At 46.7% G+C, this 22918-nt stretch overlaps 1 protein-coding gene across 4 annotated transcripts in view; it reads left to right on the top strand.

The window, feature by feature from the left end:
• The window catches only part of Runx1 (runt related transcription factor 1), a 224609-nt gene that overhangs the window by 122355 nt on the left and 79336 nt on the right, over positions 1–22918 (top strand). For 2 of the 4 annotated variants that reach the window (NM_001111022.2, NM_001111021.2), the window contains exons 3-4: positions 7983–8236; positions 14588–14744. In NM_001111022.2, coding sequence (NP_001104492.1) covers positions 7983–8236; positions 14588–14744 — 411 coding nt within the window. Of the gene's footprint in view, positions 1–6390; positions 8237–14587; positions 14745–22918 lie in introns of those variants that run through there. The other 2 variants (NM_009821.3, NM_001111023.2) reach the window with 1 other exon arrangement.

The following is a 22918-nucleotide window of genomic DNA, read 5'->3' as shown; positions in this document are numbered from 1 at the left end:
GCATACAGTGGGCAAGGAAGGGAGATCATGTCCTATCTAGCTTCCATTAATGAGTATGTAGCCTCTCGTCTCTCTCCAAGCCCCAGGGTGGCATCTTCCCCAGCTCCTGGAGGTGGAAATCCCTTCATAATTCCACAGGTTTGCCTTTATCTATAAGTGTCTGTTCACTGAGTTCAGCCAGTTTCCCTGTGTCCTCAAGCTGATGTCACCCAAGCGCAGAAAGTTCTTCACAGTAACACACAGTCCTCTCCAAGCACAGTCGCTTTTGCCACGTTGGCTTTTCTCTAAGAATTGTCGAAGTATTAAGTGTATACATAGAGATCTGCGCTCCAGTCTGCTTTTCCAACCACTCAGCCTGAGATGGAGAGGTGTCTCTGGGTCTCAAGAGAGAATGTCCAGGGGGTTGGCTCTACCAGGTCTCTGGAATAAATTTACCTGTCCTAGTCAGTCCTACTGGGTCAGTCTGTTAGGTCCAATGCTCACCAGTTAGAACCAAGCTTGCCTTAACTTCTGAGTCCATTTGTTATTTCTTACCTCATCTTACCTTAATAATTAGTGCAAATCGTTCTGTCCCTACTGTGTTCAAAAAAAGGAAACTTTATGGAGCTTTTTTATGCCCTTGTAAACCAAGATCTTTTAAAAATTATTTTAAGGTTGTTCCTTGGAGGCCACACATTTAAGTCCCTCAGTCTGTCATTAGAAGGCAGCCCTGTGGAAGCCTTTCCTATTTTATTTGCTCTTTTTTGCTTTTGCAAAAAATATATGACTGTGGAGCTGCAAACCTTGACCTCCTGCCTATTTAAACAGCGTCTGGAAATCTGAAGTAATTAGCTCTCTTCTTCTTCCTCTTCTTCTTCTTCTTCTTCTTCCTCTTCCTCTTCCTCTTCCTCTTCCTCTTCCTCTTCTTCTTCTTCTTCTCCTTCTCCTTCTCCTTCTCCTTCTCCTTCTCCTTCTCCTTCTCCTTCTCCTTCTCCTCCTCCTCCTCTTCCTTCTTCTTTCTCTTAGTCTTCCTCCTCCTCCTCTTCCTCCTCTTTCTCTTTCAGTTCGTCTTCCTCTTCCTGTTCTTCGTCCTCTTCCTCTTCCCATTCCTCCTCTTCCTTTCCCTTCTCCTCCTCTTCCTCCTCCTCTTCTTCCTTCTTCTTCTTCTTCTTCTTCTTCTTCTTCTTCTTCTTTTTCTTCTTCTTCTTCTTCTTCTTCTTCTTCTTCTTCTTCTTCTTCTTCTTCTTCTTCTTCTTCTTCTTCTTCTTCTTCACAACATCGTTGATAAGCCGTCTTGTCCTGCTATGGAATGTGACTACCCAAATCCTAAGGCATTGAGACCGACCATGTGCCCTTACTGTCACTGGGTGCTGACCACTGTCAGTGTACAAAGCTAAGGAAGGGTAATTTCTAACTCACATTATCTGTAAATACTCAAGGGAATGAGCACAGTTTTGGTGTGGGCTTCCCTGTACCTTAGAAGCAGCAGACTGCTGGGAGGAAAGTGTCTTCCTGGGATCTTAGCATATGCTGATGATTTCCAACAATATTTAAGGCTGTGACATTTCAAGAACGAGTGGTGTCAATGTAAACAAACTGCTTTCCTAGCTGAAAAGAGGAAGGGAGAGGGAGGGGAGGGAGGAGGGAACCAACCAAGGGGGAGGTGTTTCTGAAATGATCTACCACTAGAGGAAAGCAATTGGAACACAGAAGCACCAGGTAATCTCTTTTAGAAAATGTATTCTGAATTGTTTATTTGGATAAACACTGGCTTTAAGGAAATAAATTGTTGGAATGATATTCAGATTTTTTTTTCTCCTTGTGCTTAGCCTCTGCCATGTTACTGATTTTAAAACCATTTTGTATTAAGCTGGGATTTGGTTTTAATCTCAACTGGAGTTCTGAGTCATCCCCAGAGCTTTAGTAAATACTTCACATGTGTTCATGCATGCAGCTAATTCATGTGTTTGTGCATGCAGCTCAGAGCTCCTGAGACACGGAGATTCCGAATTCTGAATCCAGCACAGACAGGAAGCGCACAAAGCCGCGCTCTAGACAGATCACAGTCCACTTACGTGGTGATTGACTATTTTAATTTTGTGCCAATGATGATGGATTTATTTGGACGGTGATATAAAACTCCCAGTGCTCAAAAAGATGGCAAGTGATGAAATAGGAAAAGTAAAAGAATTCAGTAGAGAATCTGTTTTTTTTTTTTTTTTAAGCTGGCAAGTAATGGAATTATTATGAAAATTTTAGCTTTCTGTTTATTCACGGGCTTATTTTTATTTTCTATTATTTTGGAGTGCATACATAAAGTGAATCCTAGAGAGGCTCATGGTGTGTTAGAGTCCAATTTATATTTTAATGAAGTATATATTCATATACACATATATGTATGGTTGTCTATTGATGTGTTTCTATATATACTTTATGATATCATTTTGCCAAATAATTAAAGCTTTTTTGCTGATTCAAATATACTTAAAAGGAGCAATCCATATTGTAGCTGTCATACCACATAAAATACCCCAATGAAATCTTAAATGATACCTTCAGCTCTATGGCGTTCACCATTCACACATTCTGCTGTTATTAAATGACTGTGTGACTCTCTGAAAAAAATGTGGCTTGGCTTCCGTCAACTATGACAGAGTTTATTACACTTGTCAGAGCAACGGTGACGCAAAATTTTATGAGGACAAAATGTTTACTAAGCACCACGAATTTTGTGGGAAAGGGAGAAATATTTTCAATTTGCTCCTTGTAAGTTATACAGGGGTTGGGGGGGAAAGGTATGAAGCTAGAATTGAGTGTCCCCCCAGCACAGCATAGAAATATTCAGAGAGGAAGGATACGGTGCAAGAATTGAGGAGTTTGGTCCTAAACAATAGTAAACAAATGTGAAAAGTGACATAATCGTGCAGGTTCTTCACCTGAGAGAAAAATGTAAGTTCCAATGTCGAGAGCCAGACAGCGTGGACAGCTGCTCGCTTATGTAGTGGTTACTGCTCACTGGGATAGCTCAGTGCCTGTGAAAGGACCAACTGCAAGGAGTTGGTCTAAAACTACAGTACACTCAGAGGAGGAGGGGGAGGGGGAGGAGGAGGGGGAGGAGAAGGAGGAGGAGGAAATAACTTTAAAACTATTACATGCTTAGAATCTGATTTAGATAGAGTATTATATTGGAAGGGTAATTTTGATTTAAGAGAACTATTATATATTTTGGAGATGATTTCATAGAATAAGCACACAAAACTTTCAGTTTTCTGAGACCACTTACAGTTAGCCAGTCACGTAAGGATGTAGAAGAATAAGTCAATAAAACCGCTCCGCCCTCCATTGAAATGGTTGCCTGCCTCTCACTGAACCAAACACTACTTTTAAAATTCATGGTAGAAAGTCCAAATCCTGTTGTGCTCACTTTTAAACTTCCCCAGCAACAAATTTGTCAGACTGTCACACAGTAGCAGCTTAAACAAATCTTTCCCTCGCAGTTTTTTTCCTTTTTTTTTTTTAATCATGTAAATTTTAGTGTCACTCTGGGGGAAGCCTGGAAGTGAAAGTTGTAAACCTTTCCTTTAGCTCTTGGTGAGGCAAGCGAGAGAAAGTGTGCATTGACAGTGAAATGCGCACTCTGGGTGGGAAGGAATTCCTCATTTCCCTCTCCCGCTGCAGGACTTGCATGAACTCTGTCCAAAGCCGCAAGGACTGCGCGTTCATGGTGCCCCTCGGTAGAGTCCCAGCTGCGCGCTTGCTGATTGCTATTTTGCAGCAAAGACGGGGCGATGATTTTGTTTGTCTGTGTTTTTCAAGTGCGTGTCAAGTGGCTCAGTGACAACCCACACAGGTCCAGGGATGCCCGAGGCCGGATTTTTGCAGTTTTTCGTTGCTTTATCCTGATCGAGCTTCGAACTAACTGAGTTACTAGCAGTAACTCAGCTGAGCAGCGCTCAAGGTGCGAACCTTGAAAGCCAAACTTGGTGCCTGTGTTCATGTAACTGTCTTTCCTAGGCTTCTGCCAGACAGACAACCCTAAACTCCATGCGCAGTTTGAGGTTTGACCCCAACGCGATTCCTTTAATCTTTTGAAGGGCCGGAGAGACACCCTTTCCCCTGGAGTCAAGGTCGAGCGTTGTCTCTGCCACACTGTTCTGATGATGCCCTGTCTCGGTTGGTCTGTGTGGATGTGCTTGGCTGTGGCTCCAGGAGCACTAGATCTGAAGTCGGCTGCTCAAAAAATGCATTTGAGGGGAGTCTAGCTAGCTATTTGAGGGAGTCTCGCTTCCACTGGCCATGAACTCTCCAGTAAATACGGCACACCAGAACCTGGCTGCACTTGGAAGCTGTGGCCCTGGCAGGGGAGCGCAGGCAGCGGGATTCGACCCCTGAATTGGGACTTCTTTAAGATTCGTTTTAAAAGAAAAGCAAGGAGGAAAAAATGTCTTCCCAAAGCTCCGGATCCCCCCAAACGCCAGGGGAGCACTGAGCTTTGCCCTGCTGTCACGATCTTTGTGCTGAAGGAGGAAAGTCGGGCCCACTCGGGAAAATACAGAAGGCTGGAGAAGTTGAGCCTTCGCTGACAATCGCTGGACACCTGAGGAACTCATGGTCCTGAACTAGCATAAGGCGGAGCCCAGGCAAAGAGGCTTTGAGAAGAGATGAGACCCTAATTTGGGTGGATCACGACAGTAGAGACCCACCAGCCGGGGGATTCCCATGCAAGCTGGACCGGCTACCACCGGTCTGAGAGACGGGGGCGCTCAGGTGGGTTCTGGTGGCCACTTCCTAATGTCTGTCCCCAAACTCACAAGATCGACCCTAAGGACCTCCAGGTGAGACTGATCCTCGCGCCGTCGGGGCGTGCCCAGTGCCCTGCTCCGCTTCCCAGGACGCCTAACGAGGGCCGCTGCTGCCCCCTGGCGTCCGGTCTGAGCCCCGACATGACCGTGAAAGGCCTGCCTGATCCTCCATGCCGCCAGCTCCTACCCGCCTGGGGCAAGAGAAGCCACCCCAAACTTCAGACAAGGCCTCCGTGCCGGGACCTCCACAGCTTCTTCCTCTTCCACGGAACCCAGGCTGCGCAGATGCGTGTGGAAGGAAGACACACGCGGGGACCAGCCAGGGACCCGAGCACAGATGAAAGTGGAGGGGTTCGGTCAATATGTGGACAGTAGCGGGCTCCATGGAGTGGGTAGTAAGAAGTTCCGGAGGAAGCAAGGCCCAAGAGAAGTAAGGGACCCCGGAGCACAGGCCAGCTGCTCCGGCTGGGGACAGTAGCCGGCAGCGAGCCAAGCAGGAAGGAGACCCTTAAAGCTCTTCGGCGAAAATGCCCTCGGCGCCGCGGGGACGAACAAGGTGGGGGAGGTGCCCCTACATTGCTTAAGCGGAGTGGGTTCGTTGCCTGAAGGAGAGCTCCGGACTCCCGCCGGAGCTGGAGGGTGGATTCGAGCTCATGAGTTCGGGGTGGCCTGAGTCCCCCATGCTTTCAACTTTTTTTGTAGTCTAGAGTTCTTTGAGGCCTTGGTTAGAAAACTATCTCCTCTCCAGCCGCTGCGCACACTCAGAACGCGGCGCGCTGCGTAATCAAGCCGCAGCCCAGCCGCAGAGAAAAGACACTAAATAAAGCAACTCTGCGAAGGAGAGGATGCTTAAAACCCAAAACTTCTGCGGTGGAGCAGTGGCTGGCCTTGTTTAAATGACTCGGTGCCACTTCTCCTCAGCTGCTAGTCTGGCCCAGGGAGGCGCTCAGAGCTTCCCCCACTCGGCCATCAGCCCTCCAACCCTCTTGCGGCCGAATCCCACCCTGTCCTCCCAGGACCCCAAGCCTTGGCTCATGGACTGCAGTGCAAGGCTGCCTAGGGACCATTCCCGGATGCCAGCCCAGGTCCCTGAAGCCTCGCGGTGGCAGCTTTGTGTCCAGGGAGCACAGGGCGTCTCCCTCCCGCTGATCTCCAGGCCCAGGGCTTCTCCGGACGCAGCCCTCGGTCCCCAAGCCCGACCGGTCTCTCGATTCCTGTTTCGGGGTCTCCAGGACCGAGGCCACCAGTGGCGCCGCTGCGCCCGGCAAACCCACCCAGGGCGAGTGCAGCACCGCGCGTGGCTGCCTGGCGTGGGATCTGAACCTGGGCCTGGCTTCGGGCAAACATGGCAGCGTGTGCCTGTGGGTGCGGGGTCGGCGTGGGTGCGGGAGCTGGGGACGGTAGGGGCTGCCACCGAGTCCCGGGCCGGGCAGCGTACAGTAGCGCGCGGGGGCGCGCGGGCCAATTCCAGGAGCGCGGCAGCCGGCCGCGCCCAGGCTGATACCGGAAAGGCCTGTGATTGGCCGTCGGTCTCCTCTATGCAAACGAGCTGAGGGAATGGAATTCCTCGGGTCGGGCTTACAGTAAAAGCACGTTCATTTCCAGGCACTCTCATTCATAGAGCCAGCGGGCGCGGGCAGGACGGGCGCCCCGCGGCCGGACCCAGCCAGGGCACCACGCTGCCCGGCCCCGCGGCTGGCACTTCCATCCTGAGCTCCCCGAGACGCAAGAAAGTCACCCTTTGCGGCTCTTTCTAGATCTGCGTTGGACCTTCTTGTTTTCCTTTCCTTTCCTTTTTTTTTTTTTTTAATTTTTATTTTTATTTTCCCTTTCTTACTTTTGAATGAACCGGCTTCTAGGCTTTGGATGTTTCAACTTCTAGGCTGTGAACTTTTCTCCGATTGTTTCTTTTGACAACTGCGGGAGAAAGTGTTCCGGAGTTCCAGGCGAGCGGTGAAGTTGCGTGTGCGTGGCAGGGTGCGTGGGAGTGAGCGTGTGTAACTCGAGCCTACTGGTCTACGGTGCCTCCTCCCAGGCCCGCTCCACCTGCTGCGGTTACACGGTGCTCGCTCGTGGGTATTTGTGCGCCCCAGCAGAAAACCAGCCACCGCCGGGCGACGTTGGAGGAAGATCATCTTGCCAGACTCTGGGCTGACTCACTCAACCAATGTAGACAGTGGCTGACTTCCGAAGAGTGCGAGTCTGCCTGTGTGTGTGACCCAACTGCGGCTCAACTCCCACCAAACCACAGGATCAGCCACAAACTTAACCAGCGTTCCCAAACCAGAGTCCTCAGCTGTGGGAAGCTCTACCCTGAGTGTCATCGAGTTTGACTTTTTTTTTTTTAAGATTAGCTACAGATCTTTGTAAAGCACTGACCATTTATTTGGCCAGAATTTATTGAGTAATGACAAGTGATCCTATCCCAGCCTTCCAACTACTGAAGCTGATTTTCAAGGCTACTTAAAAAAAAAAAAACTGCAGCAAACATTAATGGATTTCTGTTGTGTTTAAATTCTCTACAGATTGTATTGTAAATATTTTATGAAGTAGATCATATGTATATATTTATATATACGAGCACATACATTAGTAGCACAATCTTTTAAAGTTACGGCTCTTGCTTTTGAGAAACGAAGTGAGTTTTTCATGGTAAGAGGGGCGCTCTGTATGGAAGACACTCCTAAGTTTTGTATTTTGTTGAGACTCTAAACAAAACTGACCCGCAAGAAAGAAAAACAAACTGACAGGCAACTAACTGCTGGAACTTCCAAATCTAGTTTTTGCTGGTCATTTTTTGGTTGTTGTTGTTGTTCTGCGCATAAATATTTTAGGACGCGTATGGGAATTTTGCCTCCGGGACCGTTTGTAATAGCCAAAGACTGAACTTCAACTCTCAAAGCGAGGCTCTGTTGGGCATTTGACTTTGAATTCTGGTTGCCCACTTTTTAACGCACTAAGCGGCCAGTTGCTAACCCTGCTTGGGTGTGAGGCCGATCCGTGTAACTAGATCTCAGTCCGGGACTGATGGTAATTTAGTCTCCTACCCCCACAACCCTCCGGTAGTAATAAAGGCTTCTGAACTTGTATGTTGGTCTCCCGGGAGCAGCTTGCAGAAGATCCGAGCCCCTGTCGCCGTCTAGTAGGAGCTGTTTTCAGGGTCCTTACTCAATCGGCTTGTTGTGATGCGTATCCCCGTAGATGCCAGCACGAGCCGCCGCTTCACGCCGCCTTCCACCGCGCTGAGCCCCGGCAAGATGAGCGAGGCGCTGCCGCTGGGCGCCCCGGATGGCGGCGCCGCCCTGGCCAGCAAGCTGAGGAGCGGCGACCGCAGCATGGTGGAGGTACTAGCTGACCACCCTGGCGAGCTAGTGCGCACCGACAGCCCCAACTTCCTCTGCTCCGTGCTACCCACTCACTGGCGCTGCAACAAGACCCTGCCCATCGCTTTCAAGGTACTCCTGCCTGAAGAGGGTGGCGGGAGGAGCAGGTGGAGGTCAGCCGATGGCCAGAGTGAGCCTAGGGGGCAGAGGCTAAGGCGGCTTCTAGAGAAGGGTGCTGCCTGTAGTAGAAGTCTCTGGTCCTTCTCACTGAGTTTGGGATGGGGGGGGGGATGCTGCGTTACCGTGGCGACCCTCGGGAGGGTCAGCCTCAGAGGTATCCAAGAGGGAGTTTTTTTAAAAAAAAATCAGGATAATTTCAGAGCGCCTACCAAGGGCCTTCCTTATCTTTGCTACGAAATAGAAAAAGTTAGAACCTTGGATCGGGCCAGTCCATCTTCCTTAAGGTTCCCCGAACCTCTGGATGAACACCCAGACCGTTTTGTATCTCTCAAATGAAAGCATCAGGAAATAAAATAAGAGATGCTTTAGTACCTTCAGGTCAGAAGAAAAAAATAAATAAATAAACCAAGGGAAACAGCCAGGGATCACACACACACACACACACACACACACACACACACACACACACACACACACGCCCCGCCGCCTTTTTTTTTTTTTTTTTTTTTTAAATCGCGCTATAAGATTCAGCGTGTCCAAAGTCCGCGGCAAGGAGTAGTTGGTTAAGTTTGCCAAAGTCCGGAGTTTTTCCGAGCCTGTAGCCTGCTCCTGCCAGAAGCCGCAAGTATTGAATCCTGTTGCTTTTTCTGGAACCTCCAGAATATTATCGCTGGCTCACCTAAATTAAGCCCCAGGCAAGAAAGGTGACAAGGTGTCTACCGACACCCAAAAAGGTCCAATCCAGCAGCTTTTCTGTTTGAGCAAGGGGCCTTGTAGACCCGGCAACTTCAGGTGGGCAGCTCACGTTGGTCAGGTCGCTTTTCACCCTGATCTTGCCCTAGCTTTGTGTTGCGTCTAAAACTTGGCTTTCAGAAGCTATATATAAACAACCTCGGGCGGTTTAAAAAAAAAAAGAATAAGAAGAAGAAGAAGAAAGAAAGAACCACCCTACAACTCTGGCAGGGAGCTGGAGGAATTTAGATTCTCTTCTTTGGTCTTCTCCTGAGGTGGGTTTTAAAAGGTACAGCTGAGAGCAAAAAGACTCTGTCAAGTTGTGTTTTTAAAAGGCTAAGAAGGCGGGACCCGAGCTGAAAAGGGAAGCTGCTCTCCTTTTTCTTTTTTCTTTTTTTCAATTTAGCTGAATAATTGTCTCATTTAGGAGGGAGATTAATTTAATTTAAGCTTTTCGTAGTTCCAGGCCTCAGCTGGATCTTGATCTAATTACAATGAATAGCGCTCACTTTTTGACAAGTGCTGTCCGGTTCCCCTTTTCATGCTAAAAAGACCATCCACATTAAAAAAAAAAATCATAGAAGTAGAATTTGCTGCTGACTCTGTCTGTAGAATTGCCACCTTTACCACTGTTGTGAAAGCAACTTTTTAAAGGGGTAGAGGTGGGGTTGAGAGTCTGAAGGGGAGCCAGGCACTCGGGTTTTCCTTCCCTTCCAAGTATTGGGGAATCCGTCCCAATTCCTTTAGAAAAACAAATTTAGCTGGTGTTGTCTTCTGTTTACCCTGAGAGGGACCTATCTGGGCTCAGCCCTAAGGTCACTTTCAGAGAACAGAGAGAAATCAAACTTATTGTAGTCAAGGAAAGGGCCAGTTAAGGTAGATCTCCCTGCCAGCCTAGCTAAAGGGACTGTGGCTTCCTTGAGGGAAGAAATTGGGTCTTTTCTGAGCTTTGTTGCTGTGGTTGTTGTTGTTGTTATTGTTGTGGTTGTGGTTGTTCTTCTTCGTCTTAGTCTACCAGGGAATCCCAGTTTATCAAGACACTAAATAACTGATTTTTAAAATGGTCTTCAGGAGTTGACGTGGTCCCGTCTTGAGCTACCACATGGAAATGTTTATTTTTCTTTTCAAAAGAATTAAAGACCTTACACATTGCCTTTACAAGCCACGAAAAATAATTTTTTCCTTTTAACAAAAATAATCACTGCCGTAGAGATTCCCCTTTACAAATGATTTTGGAAAGACCTCAGTGTGTTTCCCTGAGTGACAGCCAGGAGCCATGACAAAGGTCACGGTGGACAGGGAAGTTGAAAAATCAGACCTCTGGATTAATATCTGTCACCACCTATGCTGTCCCACAGAGGGACGGCTGCTTCAAGGAGCTCACCAGTCAGTAGATAGAATTTGCGGAGGGAAAGGAGATTTAAAGGCTGGGTTTAAGAGGAAGCTGGACTTGGAAACAGACCATCTTCCTTGCTGTATTTTCTATGGGCCCTGGCCCCTCTGTGTGCCAGCTCCTACCAAACACACAGAAGCAGTTTCTACCAACAGTCTTTACATTTACATGTGAATTAAGATTCCGGAATCTCTTTAGGGGTTAACCCTGCAGGACTTATCCTATTCCCTGCTGCCGCCACCACCCCCAGATAAAAATCGGATGATGTGAAGCCCTGTTCAGATCACTTGTAGAAGAGCATCTCCCGGAACCTTCCGGAATCTTGTTAAGTCCTCCGCTTTAATCTTCAGAATTATCAGGAGACTTACAATCATGAAGTCCCTTGAAAATTGATTAAAATTATGCTAATTAGTCCTCCCATCCTCCACCCCTCTTTCCACCTATAGACTGTTTATCTCAGCATAGAAGAAACACTTAATTTCACTGCCGAGAAACTGGGAAATCTGCTCCATACTACACAATATTTGCAGATACCGTCTACAAAGTTGTCTAGGTGACTTGCAGTAGATTTTATAATACTGTAATAAAAGAATTTGTTTAGCCCCTGGTACACCAGAGCACAAAAATATAAACATACCTTTATCAGGGAAGTTCAAAGACCATGGGTGCTGATGGAATATGCTTTCCAATAAATAAATAAATAAATAAATAAATAAATAAAATTCTGGCCGGAAGACCATGATCCCTAGCTATGTGTTAAATGTCATCTCAGATAAATTCTACGTTCCATTCCACAGCCTCTTTGAAACTCTGGAAGATTAGAGAATTTGCAGTAACTAAGTTGTTGCTTTAATTTCAACCTGTAAAATTGTTGGAAAATGCCAGTTTCAAACTAAGAATAGGCTAGCCAAGAACAGTGCTGGGAAGTCCTCAGAGCAGAGAAGACAGCTGACATTTGGCCCAACTTCCTGATACTTGAAGAACAGAGAAGTTCAACAAAATATGAGCTATCTTGGGCCAGCAAGTCCCTTCTTGTCTGTTTGGTCTGTACTAAATGTAAATGTTTCTCTTGCCTTACCTATTGTTTATAGCTTTTTACTGCAGACACTGCTTTGTATTTCTGTTTGAAGTTTGATTTCTTTTCATTATTTCTATATCATCTCTCAGTGACAAAAATCTATATCAAATTGGAAGACATCTTAGCTTTAAATAAAACAACAACAGTGCTAGTAACCTAGCCTAGGTGTGCTTGTCATTGTTTTAAGTACAGAGTTAAATGTCCCTGGATTTAATTTTGTCTCCTTCCCTTCTCCATCAAAACTCTTTGGAGATAAATCAAAAAGCCCAAGAAGTAGTAACCGAGCCACTGGATGCCCCCTTCCTGCTTCCTTTAGAAATGGGGGTGATGCAATTTAAACTCCTAATTTTTAGACTTTTGAATTCCAACATCAACAAGCTTTTCTTGGCCACCATGGTCCTCTTGTGCTGTAGACGAGGGGGCCTCATGGGTTTGACCTCTTGGTAATGAGGGATCCCTGGAACAACCATGGTAAACTGAGGCACGGTGGGGCACAGTGGGAATTCATGACTTGGCGTGCCTTTGGGCGCTCTGGAACAGGATTTATTCATTTTGGCCTCTTAGGAGATATGGGCCCCAACAGTCAGGCATTCAGACTGGAAGCCCGGATGTCGATTCAGTGCCCTCGGAGCCCAGTGGGTGTTGAGATGAACTGGAAAGGCCTAGGTCTCCACAGGGAGATGAAGGCAAGGAAGTGAAGCATTTTCACAGAGGGTATCTCATCCTTGTGAGCAAACTGTGCAGAGGGAAATGAAAACATTGATGAGAGAGATGGGGGGAAAAATAGACAGAAAACAGAATTTACAGGAGTAACATTTTGTAGGAATAGAAAGAAAAGATAATAATGATCAATTAACCGAGCAGGGGAATTTATTTCAATGATGTTCTTTGAAACAAAAGAGTTGTCTTATTACCACTCCTAATTAAAGGCATCAAACATTTGTGGTGGGATAGAAACATCTAATTACATATTGCTTGGAGAATAAGCGTTTTTAAAATCTCCTTTGTAGAAAACACGTCCAACAGTTGACATGAAAGGGTTAAAAGCAGAGGCAAGGGGCCGCAGGGTCCTTGTTTCACAAAGCAAGTGAGTGAAAACAGATAAAAATTAAAGAGATAGCAAGATACATACCCAGTCCTAGAGAGCAGAGTGTCCTAGTGATGTCCTAGGGGTCCCCTCTGTCCATTTCTCAGGGTAGCTGGGGCAATTTCCTGACATAGGTTCTTTAGAACGCAGGAGATAGAGCAGCCACAATGAATAAAATCGCCCAGATAGCCATCTGCAGGACATCGAACAGCGGGAAGGAGACATGACTAAGCACCCAGTAAGAATGGCGAGCAGAGAGACCAGACCTTGATACCAGATTAGCAGATCTGCGGCGGGGTTATTTCATACAGAATGAGAAATATCCCTCTGATAGATTGTGAAGCAGCCAGTGTACAAAAACTGAGAAAAACAAAGTGGCAGTAGAAGAAGAGATGTTTCTGCTGCCATCCCGGGAAAACCTGCCCGAGGATGACCACACAACTGAGATAAATAACAGACATCTCACCGAAGACTGACAGCATGTGTCTGGAATGGTTGGAACAAACTGAACTCTCGGGGCATGGCGATTTGAAATCCTGTGGTCGCTTTGAATATGGAACAAGGCAAACATAACCGATATCAAGTCAAAACTGGAAACTTTAGCTGAAGTCAAAGAACGGCAGGCTTGGTGGTGCACACCTGTAAATCCTGACCTCGAAGGCTAAGAGGACTGGGAGTTCAAGGCCATTCTAGGCTCCATCGTGAAACCATAGCTCTCTAAAACAAAACCAAAAGGACCAAAGAGCAGCCAAGCAGTGGGTAATGTTTTGTGAAGCACTTTCAAGGCTTCAGAGTGTTTTAATCTGAAATTACTACTTTTTTTGGTTTTCTGGATATAAAGTAAGCTCATCTACAAGTTGTCTTTCCAAATATACTAAGCCCTTACCTTTTCAGTGGCAGTAACGGAATCCCCCAGAACACAGTTCATACAGATGCCAGACAGCAGTCTGGTTCTACCTTTGATTTGAGGAGAATGACCACACTGGAGCACCCGTAGTCACTGAGGTCATCCCGCTTGTAATTAATAATAAAGAAGTGGCCCGTGTCTAGTTTTTCTCCTTGGGTGCAAGAGTTTGCTGCTGGTGAGTGTCCAAGAGCGGCAGGAAGAGGTGCCAGAGATTAGCTGCAGACAGACAGTTTAAGTATTTCCGGGTCATCCTTGGAAGCTGCACACTGGGTGGCACACACACCTCTAACCCCAGCACTAGCAGAGAAGAGAGGAAGATCGGGGGTTCAAGATCACTCAAGGGTTCAAGATACAGTGAGGCGGGGGCCAGCCTGGGCTATCTGAGACCCTGCCTCAAACAACAACAACAACAACCAGTAACAAATTTAGAGCAGAACTAAATTTAAATACTTTCATCCAGGTTTCCTTAGGTGCACCAAGAAGGGGCCAAGCAAGTAAAAGGTGGGGCCAGAGAGATGGCTCAGTGGTTACCAACATGATTCATGATACAGAGAATGGGTCTGATTCCTAGAACCTATGTCAGGTGGCTCACATCTGCCTACAACTCCAGTCCCAGGGTAATTTGCTCCTCTGGCCTTCATGGCCTGCTCTCAAGAAAATGCCCACCCACATACACTTAATTCAAAATGCCAAGATAAATCTTTTTTTGAAGTGGATTAGATCACAAATCTACAAACACAAGACTTTCTGTCTTTCGAATATGAGGTCTTAAGAGATAACTGTACCAATGAGAAACAGTAGTAGCTTTTCAGAATTCCTGTCCCCGCTTGTCTTGTTCCCACTGTGTCCTGTGACCTTCTGTGGCTTTTCTCCTTTAATCTCTGTGTCTTCCTTATTTGAAAATCCACACCTGTCTCTGCATCGCAGGACTCACAGCAAGCTGTTTCTGTCACGATGATCAAATGATGACGGACGGCTCTTCTATAAACTAGAAAGTGTCACCATTAAGCATTAAGTTTAACATCAGCGCAATTGCCAGACAAATGACACAGCCAGGTGCCTGTGACAGCACTGATGTCTGCATTTGTCCCTTGGTTGACGTCTAGGTGGTGGCACTGGGGGACGTCCCGGATGGCACTCTGGTCACCGTCATGGCAGGCAACGATGAAAACTACTCGGCAGAACTGAGAAATGCTACCGCGGCCATGAAGAACCAGGTAGCGAGATTCAACGACCTCAGGTTTGTCGGGCGGAGCGGTAGAGGTGCGTATCTGTCACGGATGGGTGTGAAATTCGAACCCGGGTTTTCCAAATAGTAGCCGTTTCTTATTATTGATGCAGCATAATGATATTTATTTAAGGTAATGTTTATTTGATACCTAACAACTGGATATTATCACGTTTTGATGACTAAATTGGCTTACAACTGACTTGGAACGCACAGCGTGTGATGGACTTGGAACGCACAGTGTGTGATGCGTGAATTGTGAAGTTCAATAAAACATTCCACCGTTTTCCTAAACTGAGATAAGTGAGCGAACCACCCCAGAATGAGGACTGAGATTGTATAATGGGTGGTCACTATGGGATAATCAAAGCCATGAGCCTTTATCATATGGTACTTACGCTCCCTCGAACATGCGACAGGGTTTCAGTTGGTCACATCAATAATTTTGGGGGAACCCTTATTGATATAGTTTTAAGTAAGCTTATATTCCTAGGATTAAAAAAAATGGACTCTTACTGGTACATCTGAGAGCAGTGTGACCTTCACTATGCATTCTTTGTGTATGGTTTGGTGGGAGAAGCCAGGCTCACTTAACATTTAGATACTGCTCATGTGAGAGACCAAATTATTTCCTTAGCCCAGCTGGACATGCAGTTATTATGCCTCACCTTTAACCAGTTATTAAACTATTGGAGTAGAAAGAGGACCTGCTCTCACTGTAGGCTTGTCTGCTTTCCAGTTATCTTCCGAGGTATGTGTTCTCTCTTCATTTCAAGGAGCTACGGCACATTTTACAAACATCAGCAGGCCGTGTGAGAGTCTAGGAGCAAGGTCTTCGCTTAAACCCTCACCTTTGTAATGTAGAATTGAACGATCTTAGCCGTAAATGATATCTCTAGCTTAATCAAAGCGGAATGACATATATCTAAGTCATACGATCAGTTCTCAGAGAGGGGAAGACACAGGGAGGGGCTAGTCGTGTCCATCGCTCAGTGGTAGAGCCTTCCGTGTGAAAGGCCTTTAGTTTGATCCCCAGCACCAAGCAAGCAAAACAAAGCAGGTAGACTGGCAACAGACAAGAAATGTCAAGCAAAGGGATTGTTACTACTGATTCTGAAGGCGTTCAGAACAGTGGAAATTCCGTGTTCATAGTGGGAAAGAGGAGAGAGTTGAGAGTGTGAGCCTGGACTTCTGTGTTTGCTCCCCTACCCCTGCCCCCAGATGCCCAGGGCATTTTCAGAATGATGTCACAGCTGGAGAAAAAAATGTAGAGAACATATAATGTTATTGAAAATATGTGTTCGCGCTACTGTGCTAATAATAGGGTGATTGAAAGAAGAGTCTACCCACTTATCGAAGGCCTGGGAGAGCCTGCGCCCTTAAGTGGATCCACTTGGAATATTGAAAGTCTGCCTTTCAGCAAATGGAATTCGCATTACGGTTCAGAGGCATGTGTTTAGAAAATATCAGGGAGGTTTCAGATGAGTCGCTGGCCGAGCGGGTGGGAAGCCAAGAAGAAAGGAAGACCCCAACAGCCAGGCCCACGCCCACCTGCCTAGCAATAAGCTTAGTTCGTAGGATCTAGCTGGGTTGCCAGAGAACATGTCCCCATACTCCTAGGCGTCTAAGTGGGTCTTTTTGTCATGTTTGGCTATGGAAGTTTCGAAGACTATTTAATGGACTATTCCAGTGACATTTTCCCGTAGGGAGTTGCATGGTGGCTTTGTGACGACCGTGGCAGCCAGTTGATGATGATCAAGAGTGGGGTTCTGAAAGCAGCGTGCCTGCCTACCTTGGTGGTGCTATGTGCTGGTCGCCTATCCCTCTTTGGCCATTTCTGTTTTGAGTGGGTGACTAAGAGGTGCTGGTGTTTACCTGAGGAACAATGGACTGTTTCCCCAAGGCGTGGAGTGTTTGCACTCTGCTGTCTGATTCGTGCCAGTGTGCACTTGAGTTTGCATAACCGCCCCCCCCCCCCAGGAAAACAGCAGCACCCAAGGCGAGGCTGGTTTCCCATACCCTGGAATGAAAAAAATTAATCAGATGCAAAAAATTGGATTATATTTGACTTGAGCAGGCTCTCCTCTTCATGAGGGGTAACGAGTAATTAAAACTCAGGAGGACTAATTGACCACTTGACCCAGTTATGGTTTCTATATATAATGTTGGTCTTGAGTTTTTATGGTTTAAATTTTTCATGTCAATACCAAGACAAGTGAGCTGTCGGTGTAATAAACATGGTTTTATCTCATAATTTCACTTTGTAGTCACAAAATATGATTTTATTTTGATTTTTCATGCCATCAAAGCCTGCTGGATATTCCCCAGCCCAGCCCACCCCACCCTCTCTCACTCTCTTTCTCTCCTTCTCTCTTGCGATTTGCTTCCCATTAGAAACTGAAGAAATGACTCTCACTAATTCTCACAATTAGCCCTAATCTCCCTGGTTGAACCTTATCCTTTAAAAGTTGCATTATGCTTTATGGAACGATCTTAAGACCCGACTATTTCATTTTTCATTTTTTTAAATGTGCCTAAAAATATGCCCTCAGAGGCCACACACTGGCCCAGAAGGTCCTGGCCTTCCAACACATCCACATTCCGTAAGGTCAGTTTGGGATTCTGTCAGTGATGGCTTCTCGGAGGGGCCTGGGTACTCCGTGTGGGATAAAGGGTAGAGATGACATGAATGGACACCCTCCTTTCTTGTTACCAGATGCCAGATTTTGAGGATTGTGACCCTCACAGAAACTGCCAGTTAACCAAGGAAGGATTTTTCTCTGTTCCAAGAAATGGATCTGTCTGGGAGCTGGCTGATGCTCAGCTCTAACCTCAGGTTCAGCCTGTGACTGGGAAAACCTGCCTGTCTGGCTTCTAAGCCCTGGCTGCCTGCTGGCCCCTGTGAAAACCTGGTGAAGGCAGAGGAAGCTCCTGCCTGCTTCCTCCATGACCATGGCTTCCGCCTGCTCTCCTTTAGATCAGCTCGGGTGTATCTCCTCATAGGAATGTTTCTCCCTTTGATTCCCAATCTGCATGTTGATTATCTGTGGGGCTCTACAAAGGAAGGAGAGATAGCTGCTCCCGGTTGGGAGTTTAGGGTGGGGTGAAAATCAGACGGGATCTTGGGAGACCCTCTCTGAAGTCCAGAGATTAGGAGGGCGCTCAGGAGGCTGCCCAGAACAATGCATGCTTTAGTCACAGGGCCTGAGATTATCAGTCATCTCCGAGTTCAGGGTCAAAAAGAGATCTCTTTCATGAGGGAGGTCAATTAGCTGAGCCTTTTTCTCGGTCTGTAACTTGCTCCCATGAGCTGGGGTGTGAGGTGACAAACATTTAAGAAACCTTGGCAGTGACATCTGCAAACACCCATTTCCTGCTGGGGTGTTTCACCAGCTGCCGAAGACTTGATCCATCAGTGAACTTAGCTTTAACGATGCCTGTCACAGGGAAACAGATCACGCAACTACCAAACATGACAACAGCCGTGTGGCAAATGTGAGGAGGGAGACCAGAGCCAATGCTCACTTGTTCCAAGTTGGTGATTCTTTAAATCTCTGGAAGCTGTCATAGATAATTCTGAAAATCCCCCCAAAGATTTCCTAAGGTCCAAAAAAAAAAAAAAAATGCACACGGGCCCAGATTTCTATAGTGCAGCTTAGTTTCGGGATTGTTTATGGATCTTCCTGGGACGTGCAGATACTAAAACGTGCGAATCTGGAACGTGTCTTGGACTGCTGAGGGTCAGTTCAATGCCAAGTCTTAAACACAGCCCATACTCAGAAGATAAATATACATGAGGACCCACAAGGTTGACATTTTCCTGTGCTTCTCTGTTGTGTGGATGGCGGTGATATCTGTAGACTCAGGACCTGGTTGGTAGAGGGTAGGAAGGTATAGCAATTTAAAAGGCCAGGGCAGGCATCCGGTGGACCACTAGGCATATGGCTGGATGTAATCGTCTGTGTGGGAGCGAAGCCACCATTGGCAGAGCAGTCTCTTCCCTAGTGACTGTCAGTCCTGGCTGCAGTGACATGCACGCACATCCCCAGAAGACCAGTAGTCTGCTGCTTGCCAGGAACAGGTCTCCTTTCTTAGTGGAATCTGCTGTTTACGCTGACATCCTGGCAGCTCAGAACTTGCCCAGTTTGTGCTTTTCTGAAGTGAAATTCCTTCCTGGACTCTCACTGTTGATGTCCCCACCCCCACCCCACTCCCCCATCTTCCTCCCCCCCCTCCCCGCCCCCAGACATAATATTTATCCCGTCACAGTCTGGGCTCCTTCATATTTGTGTAGTGTCGGTTTCTTTAAGCATTTCCATTCCGCTTTTACGTGATTTGGGGTACAGTGTGGGATGTTGTCTCTCTCGGCTGAGCGGAAGGCTGTGGTGGAGACGCGTTGCGGGAAGGATAAACTGTTCTGGCGCTCCAAAAAGGGAGGGCCGCCTTGGTGTGCGGCTTTTCCGGGAGAGTTGGTCTTAGTGACTCATGATGTTATCACAGGATTCATATCATTCTCTATTTGATCACAAATTCATAGAGGAAGAAGAAATCCAACTGCCACCCCTAGGGATGTTTCTCGGAGAGCAGTCCATGTAAGCACTAGAAACTGATTGTTGGGTCTCCTAGGGAGAACAAGAAGAAGGAAAAGGTGTGCGCTATGTTAAAATCCAATGTCCACTTTTCTTCCATTTTCTTTCTGTTTTTTTTGGTTCACGGTTTGTAATAGCGCATGTAGTAAAGTCTGTTTTCTTCGGATTTAACTACAAACAAACAAAAATAAAATGGTACAAAACAAAAATAAAAACTAAGCAAAAGCCAACAAAACTAAGGGAAGCCTGGGCCCCTCAGAGAACAAGCCCCGGCCGGTCCTAGCAAACACTTCCTTTCCACAGCAGGCCAACAAGCTTCACCCCAGAACCAACAGCACTGACTCAGAATCTGCCTGTAAGGATCAGGTTTCCCCTTCTCTTTATTCCACAATAAGAGGGTTAGCAACACTTTCCTCAAGCAAGCTTCTCCCTGTCCAGCTTAAAGCGTGGGGTGGCCGGAGCCTCAGCAGGGACCAGGAGCTGCCCGCTGGACGCTGTCCCTGATGGAAACTGTAGTGTCATGCTCTACCCCAGCGGGCTTTACAAAGTGCCAGGCATGGCGGCAGGTAGCTTTTTGTAGCTGAGGTTATTTGCATGCGCAGGATTTTTCCCATGTGGGGCAGAAGCAGCCCTCCAGCCCTCCTATGGAGCCCCCTCCATCCCTTCCCCAGCAGCTAGGCTTTCCTTATGAGCCAGCCCTTTTTGGTCAGGACTAAAGACTATCAATCAGAAAGTACCTGTGAGAGGAATAATGGTTGAGTGACTTTTAGAATTTCCTGTTTGACAGCATCATAGACATAAACAGTGATCCAGCTAGCCACTCAGTGAGAATAGTTCTAACAAATCAACCTGCTAGCTCGCTCTTTCTTCTTCTTCTTCTTCTTCTTCTTCTTCTTCTTCTTCTTCTTCTTCTTCTTCTTCTTCTTCTTCTTCTTCTTCTTCTTCTTCTCCCTCCTCCTCCTCCTTCTCTTCCTCCCCCTTCTCTTCCTCCTCTTCTTCCTTCTCTTCCTCCTCTTCCTCCTTCTCTTCCTCCTCCTCCTCTTCCTCTTCCTCTTCCTCTTCTTCACCTTCTTTTTGGTACTGGAAGTAGGCTAGGGCTAGTTATAGAAGAATATATTCTGTTTCAGGATTTTTTTTTTTAAAGAAAAATTACTTGTTGAAGCAGAGAGATGGTGTAATGTCTGGTGCGTGTCTCCTCCCTGCTGTTGATTATAAAACAAGCTGAGAACAGTAGGGGGTGTTTAAGAATGACTGCAGAGTCACGCTCGATGTCTATGGAAGGTCGGTCCAGAAACCCCCTCCATTCAATTCAGACATCTGCAGCTGCTCCAGCCACTTATACAAAATGGCACAGCCTTAGTAACTAACCCTCAGGACACCCTCTAACATAATTTACATCACACCTAGATTGCTTATGAATCTAGCTAACAGAATATCGCTTGCACATTAATAGTTGCTGTGGTATTGTTTAGGAAATGATAATAAAAAAAATAAAAATAAAAGAAGTCCACATATATGTTCAGTACAAATGGATTTCCCCACAGATATTTGTGATTGCAACTTCTTGAACCCAGGGGACCCATGGACATAGGACCGACTCATGGAGTGGTGTGCTGTTTGTAGACTCTGTTGGGCCGTTAGGCAGAGGAGCCTCTACTTTCATTGAGAGAGTTCTTGGACTAAAATGTTCTTGAAGCCCCAGTGCACATGAAGCCCCAGTCAAGCAATTAACAAGAATGGATAAGCAAGCTGTCTGTGAAAATGTCCCAGCGTGCCAGCCACCTATCAGGGAGCGGGTGGGTAACGGTAATCTAGCTGATCACTTCATGCCTGTGTTTGTAAACATGCACTAGTGCGTTTCAGGCAACCCCTCTATGTCCTCCGTGCCTGGCTCTGCAACGAATCTCACATCCACACATGTTTGGGGCTGTGTGGAGGGTGGAGCTAACAGTACCGTCCAGTTTTACTCTGCACTGCGTTGGGGTTCCAGCTTACAGCCCAGCCTCTATTAGCCTATATTGGACAGTCTATCCAGTTTGGGAACTCTATTTGCTATGCCCAGACACTCTCCAGCCAGCGAGCCAGGCTACATGGGTCCCCACGAGTGTACAGAAATCCCAGTGGTCTCCTGTGACAGGCTCAGGCTGCAGTGCTGGAGCCCCAGCACGTTGCCTCTGGCTTCCTAAGCCAAGGAGGAAACACTCAGGAGCCACGCAAACTCCACGCCTCTCAGAGAAGATGGAAGTGAATTGGAGGCAAATTATCTGACTCATAGTACTCCATGCTTTTAGAAACTTAAGACCCTCTTCATGAACACATGGACCCAAAGGTACCACCTCCCCAACACCTGATCCCAGGAGGCTCAGGTCCAGAGAATGGGAGGGCTGGCCAGTGTCCTCTAGAGAACTGTGTGCCTCTAATCCAGTCACTTTATGCAAAGGAAGGAGTTGTATGGAATTCATCCGCATCCGTATCGGATCTTTGTGGATAAGACAAGAAGGGAGGGACTGTCTGGAGGTAGAAAGGACTCTTGTTTGATTACAGTATTGGCTGTGGGTCTTCACAGACATTTTTATTTCTATTTGAGATGTCTGTATGGAATATATTCAGCCTCTATCAGTTTCTGCCTCTTATTAATGAGAAGCTATCTGAGTCTGGATCATTCATAAGGCTCTTTGTCTTTTTAAACGATGTCTGCAGAACCTGCATGCAGTAAGGGCCCCATTTTCATCCTTGTATTTAAACCACCCAAGAGGCAGGTCCCCTTCCCTCTTCTTTCCTAGGTCAGTGATTGATCAGTTTTGATGAGCCTCTTGCTTAGTTTGTCTCTGCTGGGATGAGTTTTGACCCCTAAGGGACATTTAATGAGGTCTGCAGATGTTTTTGATTGTCACCCACGGAGCCTGAGGGGTGGTCCCTACTATCCAGTGGATAAGGCCCAAGATCTGCTAAACACCCTATTATGTGCAGAATGGCCCCTCCCACCCCCAACAAAGAACAATTCTAAAACTTTAATCGTGCCAGGACTGGAGAAAGCCGGACTTGACCCAACACTTCCAGAAGTTGTTAGATATCTATCTCCCTTGCTCCTCCTCCTTCCACTCTTTTCCTTCCTTGAAAAAAAAAATCCGCGAAAATTTTAATTCATGGTATTCACACTGAGTCAAAGAGGAAACAGACAGGAGGCTCAGAAGTTCAAGATCACCCTTGGCTTTGTGTTGAGTTCCAGGCCAGCCTGGCGTATAAGAAACTGTGTGTAAAAAACAAACAAACAAACAAACAAAAAGAAATAGTAAATGAATAAGAACGTGTCCAGAAGCCCAGACGAATGAGCTTTCGTGATATCTCCCCCCCCCCCAGAGCTGCCCAGTGGTACCCTCAGTGGACAATTCCTGCCTGGCAGGTAGGCACTCACTCACTCCTTAGATCCCTGCTTAAATGTTCAACTCTAGGCGCTTAGCACTGTTTAACGGCTCTAGGCTGTAGACCTTACCATCTTCTTAACAGAGAGCAGAGAGGATGTCTCCCATTGACACTTAAGAGCACCCATTTCCTTGAGGATGCCTTTCCATCAGGGGAAAATTGGAGAATGCTTGTGTCATGCTTTGTTGAATGTTTGA

This window comes from Mus musculus, chromosome 16 (genome assembly GCF_000001635.26).
Source record: "Mus musculus strain C57BL/6J chromosome 16, GRCm38.p6 C57BL/6J".
Classification (NCBI taxonomy): Eukaryota; Metazoa; Chordata; class Mammalia; order Rodentia; family Muridae; genus Mus; species Mus musculus.
The sequence above is the reverse complement of the archived record's forward strand: the minus strand, read 5'-3'. Positions and strand labels throughout refer to the sequence as shown.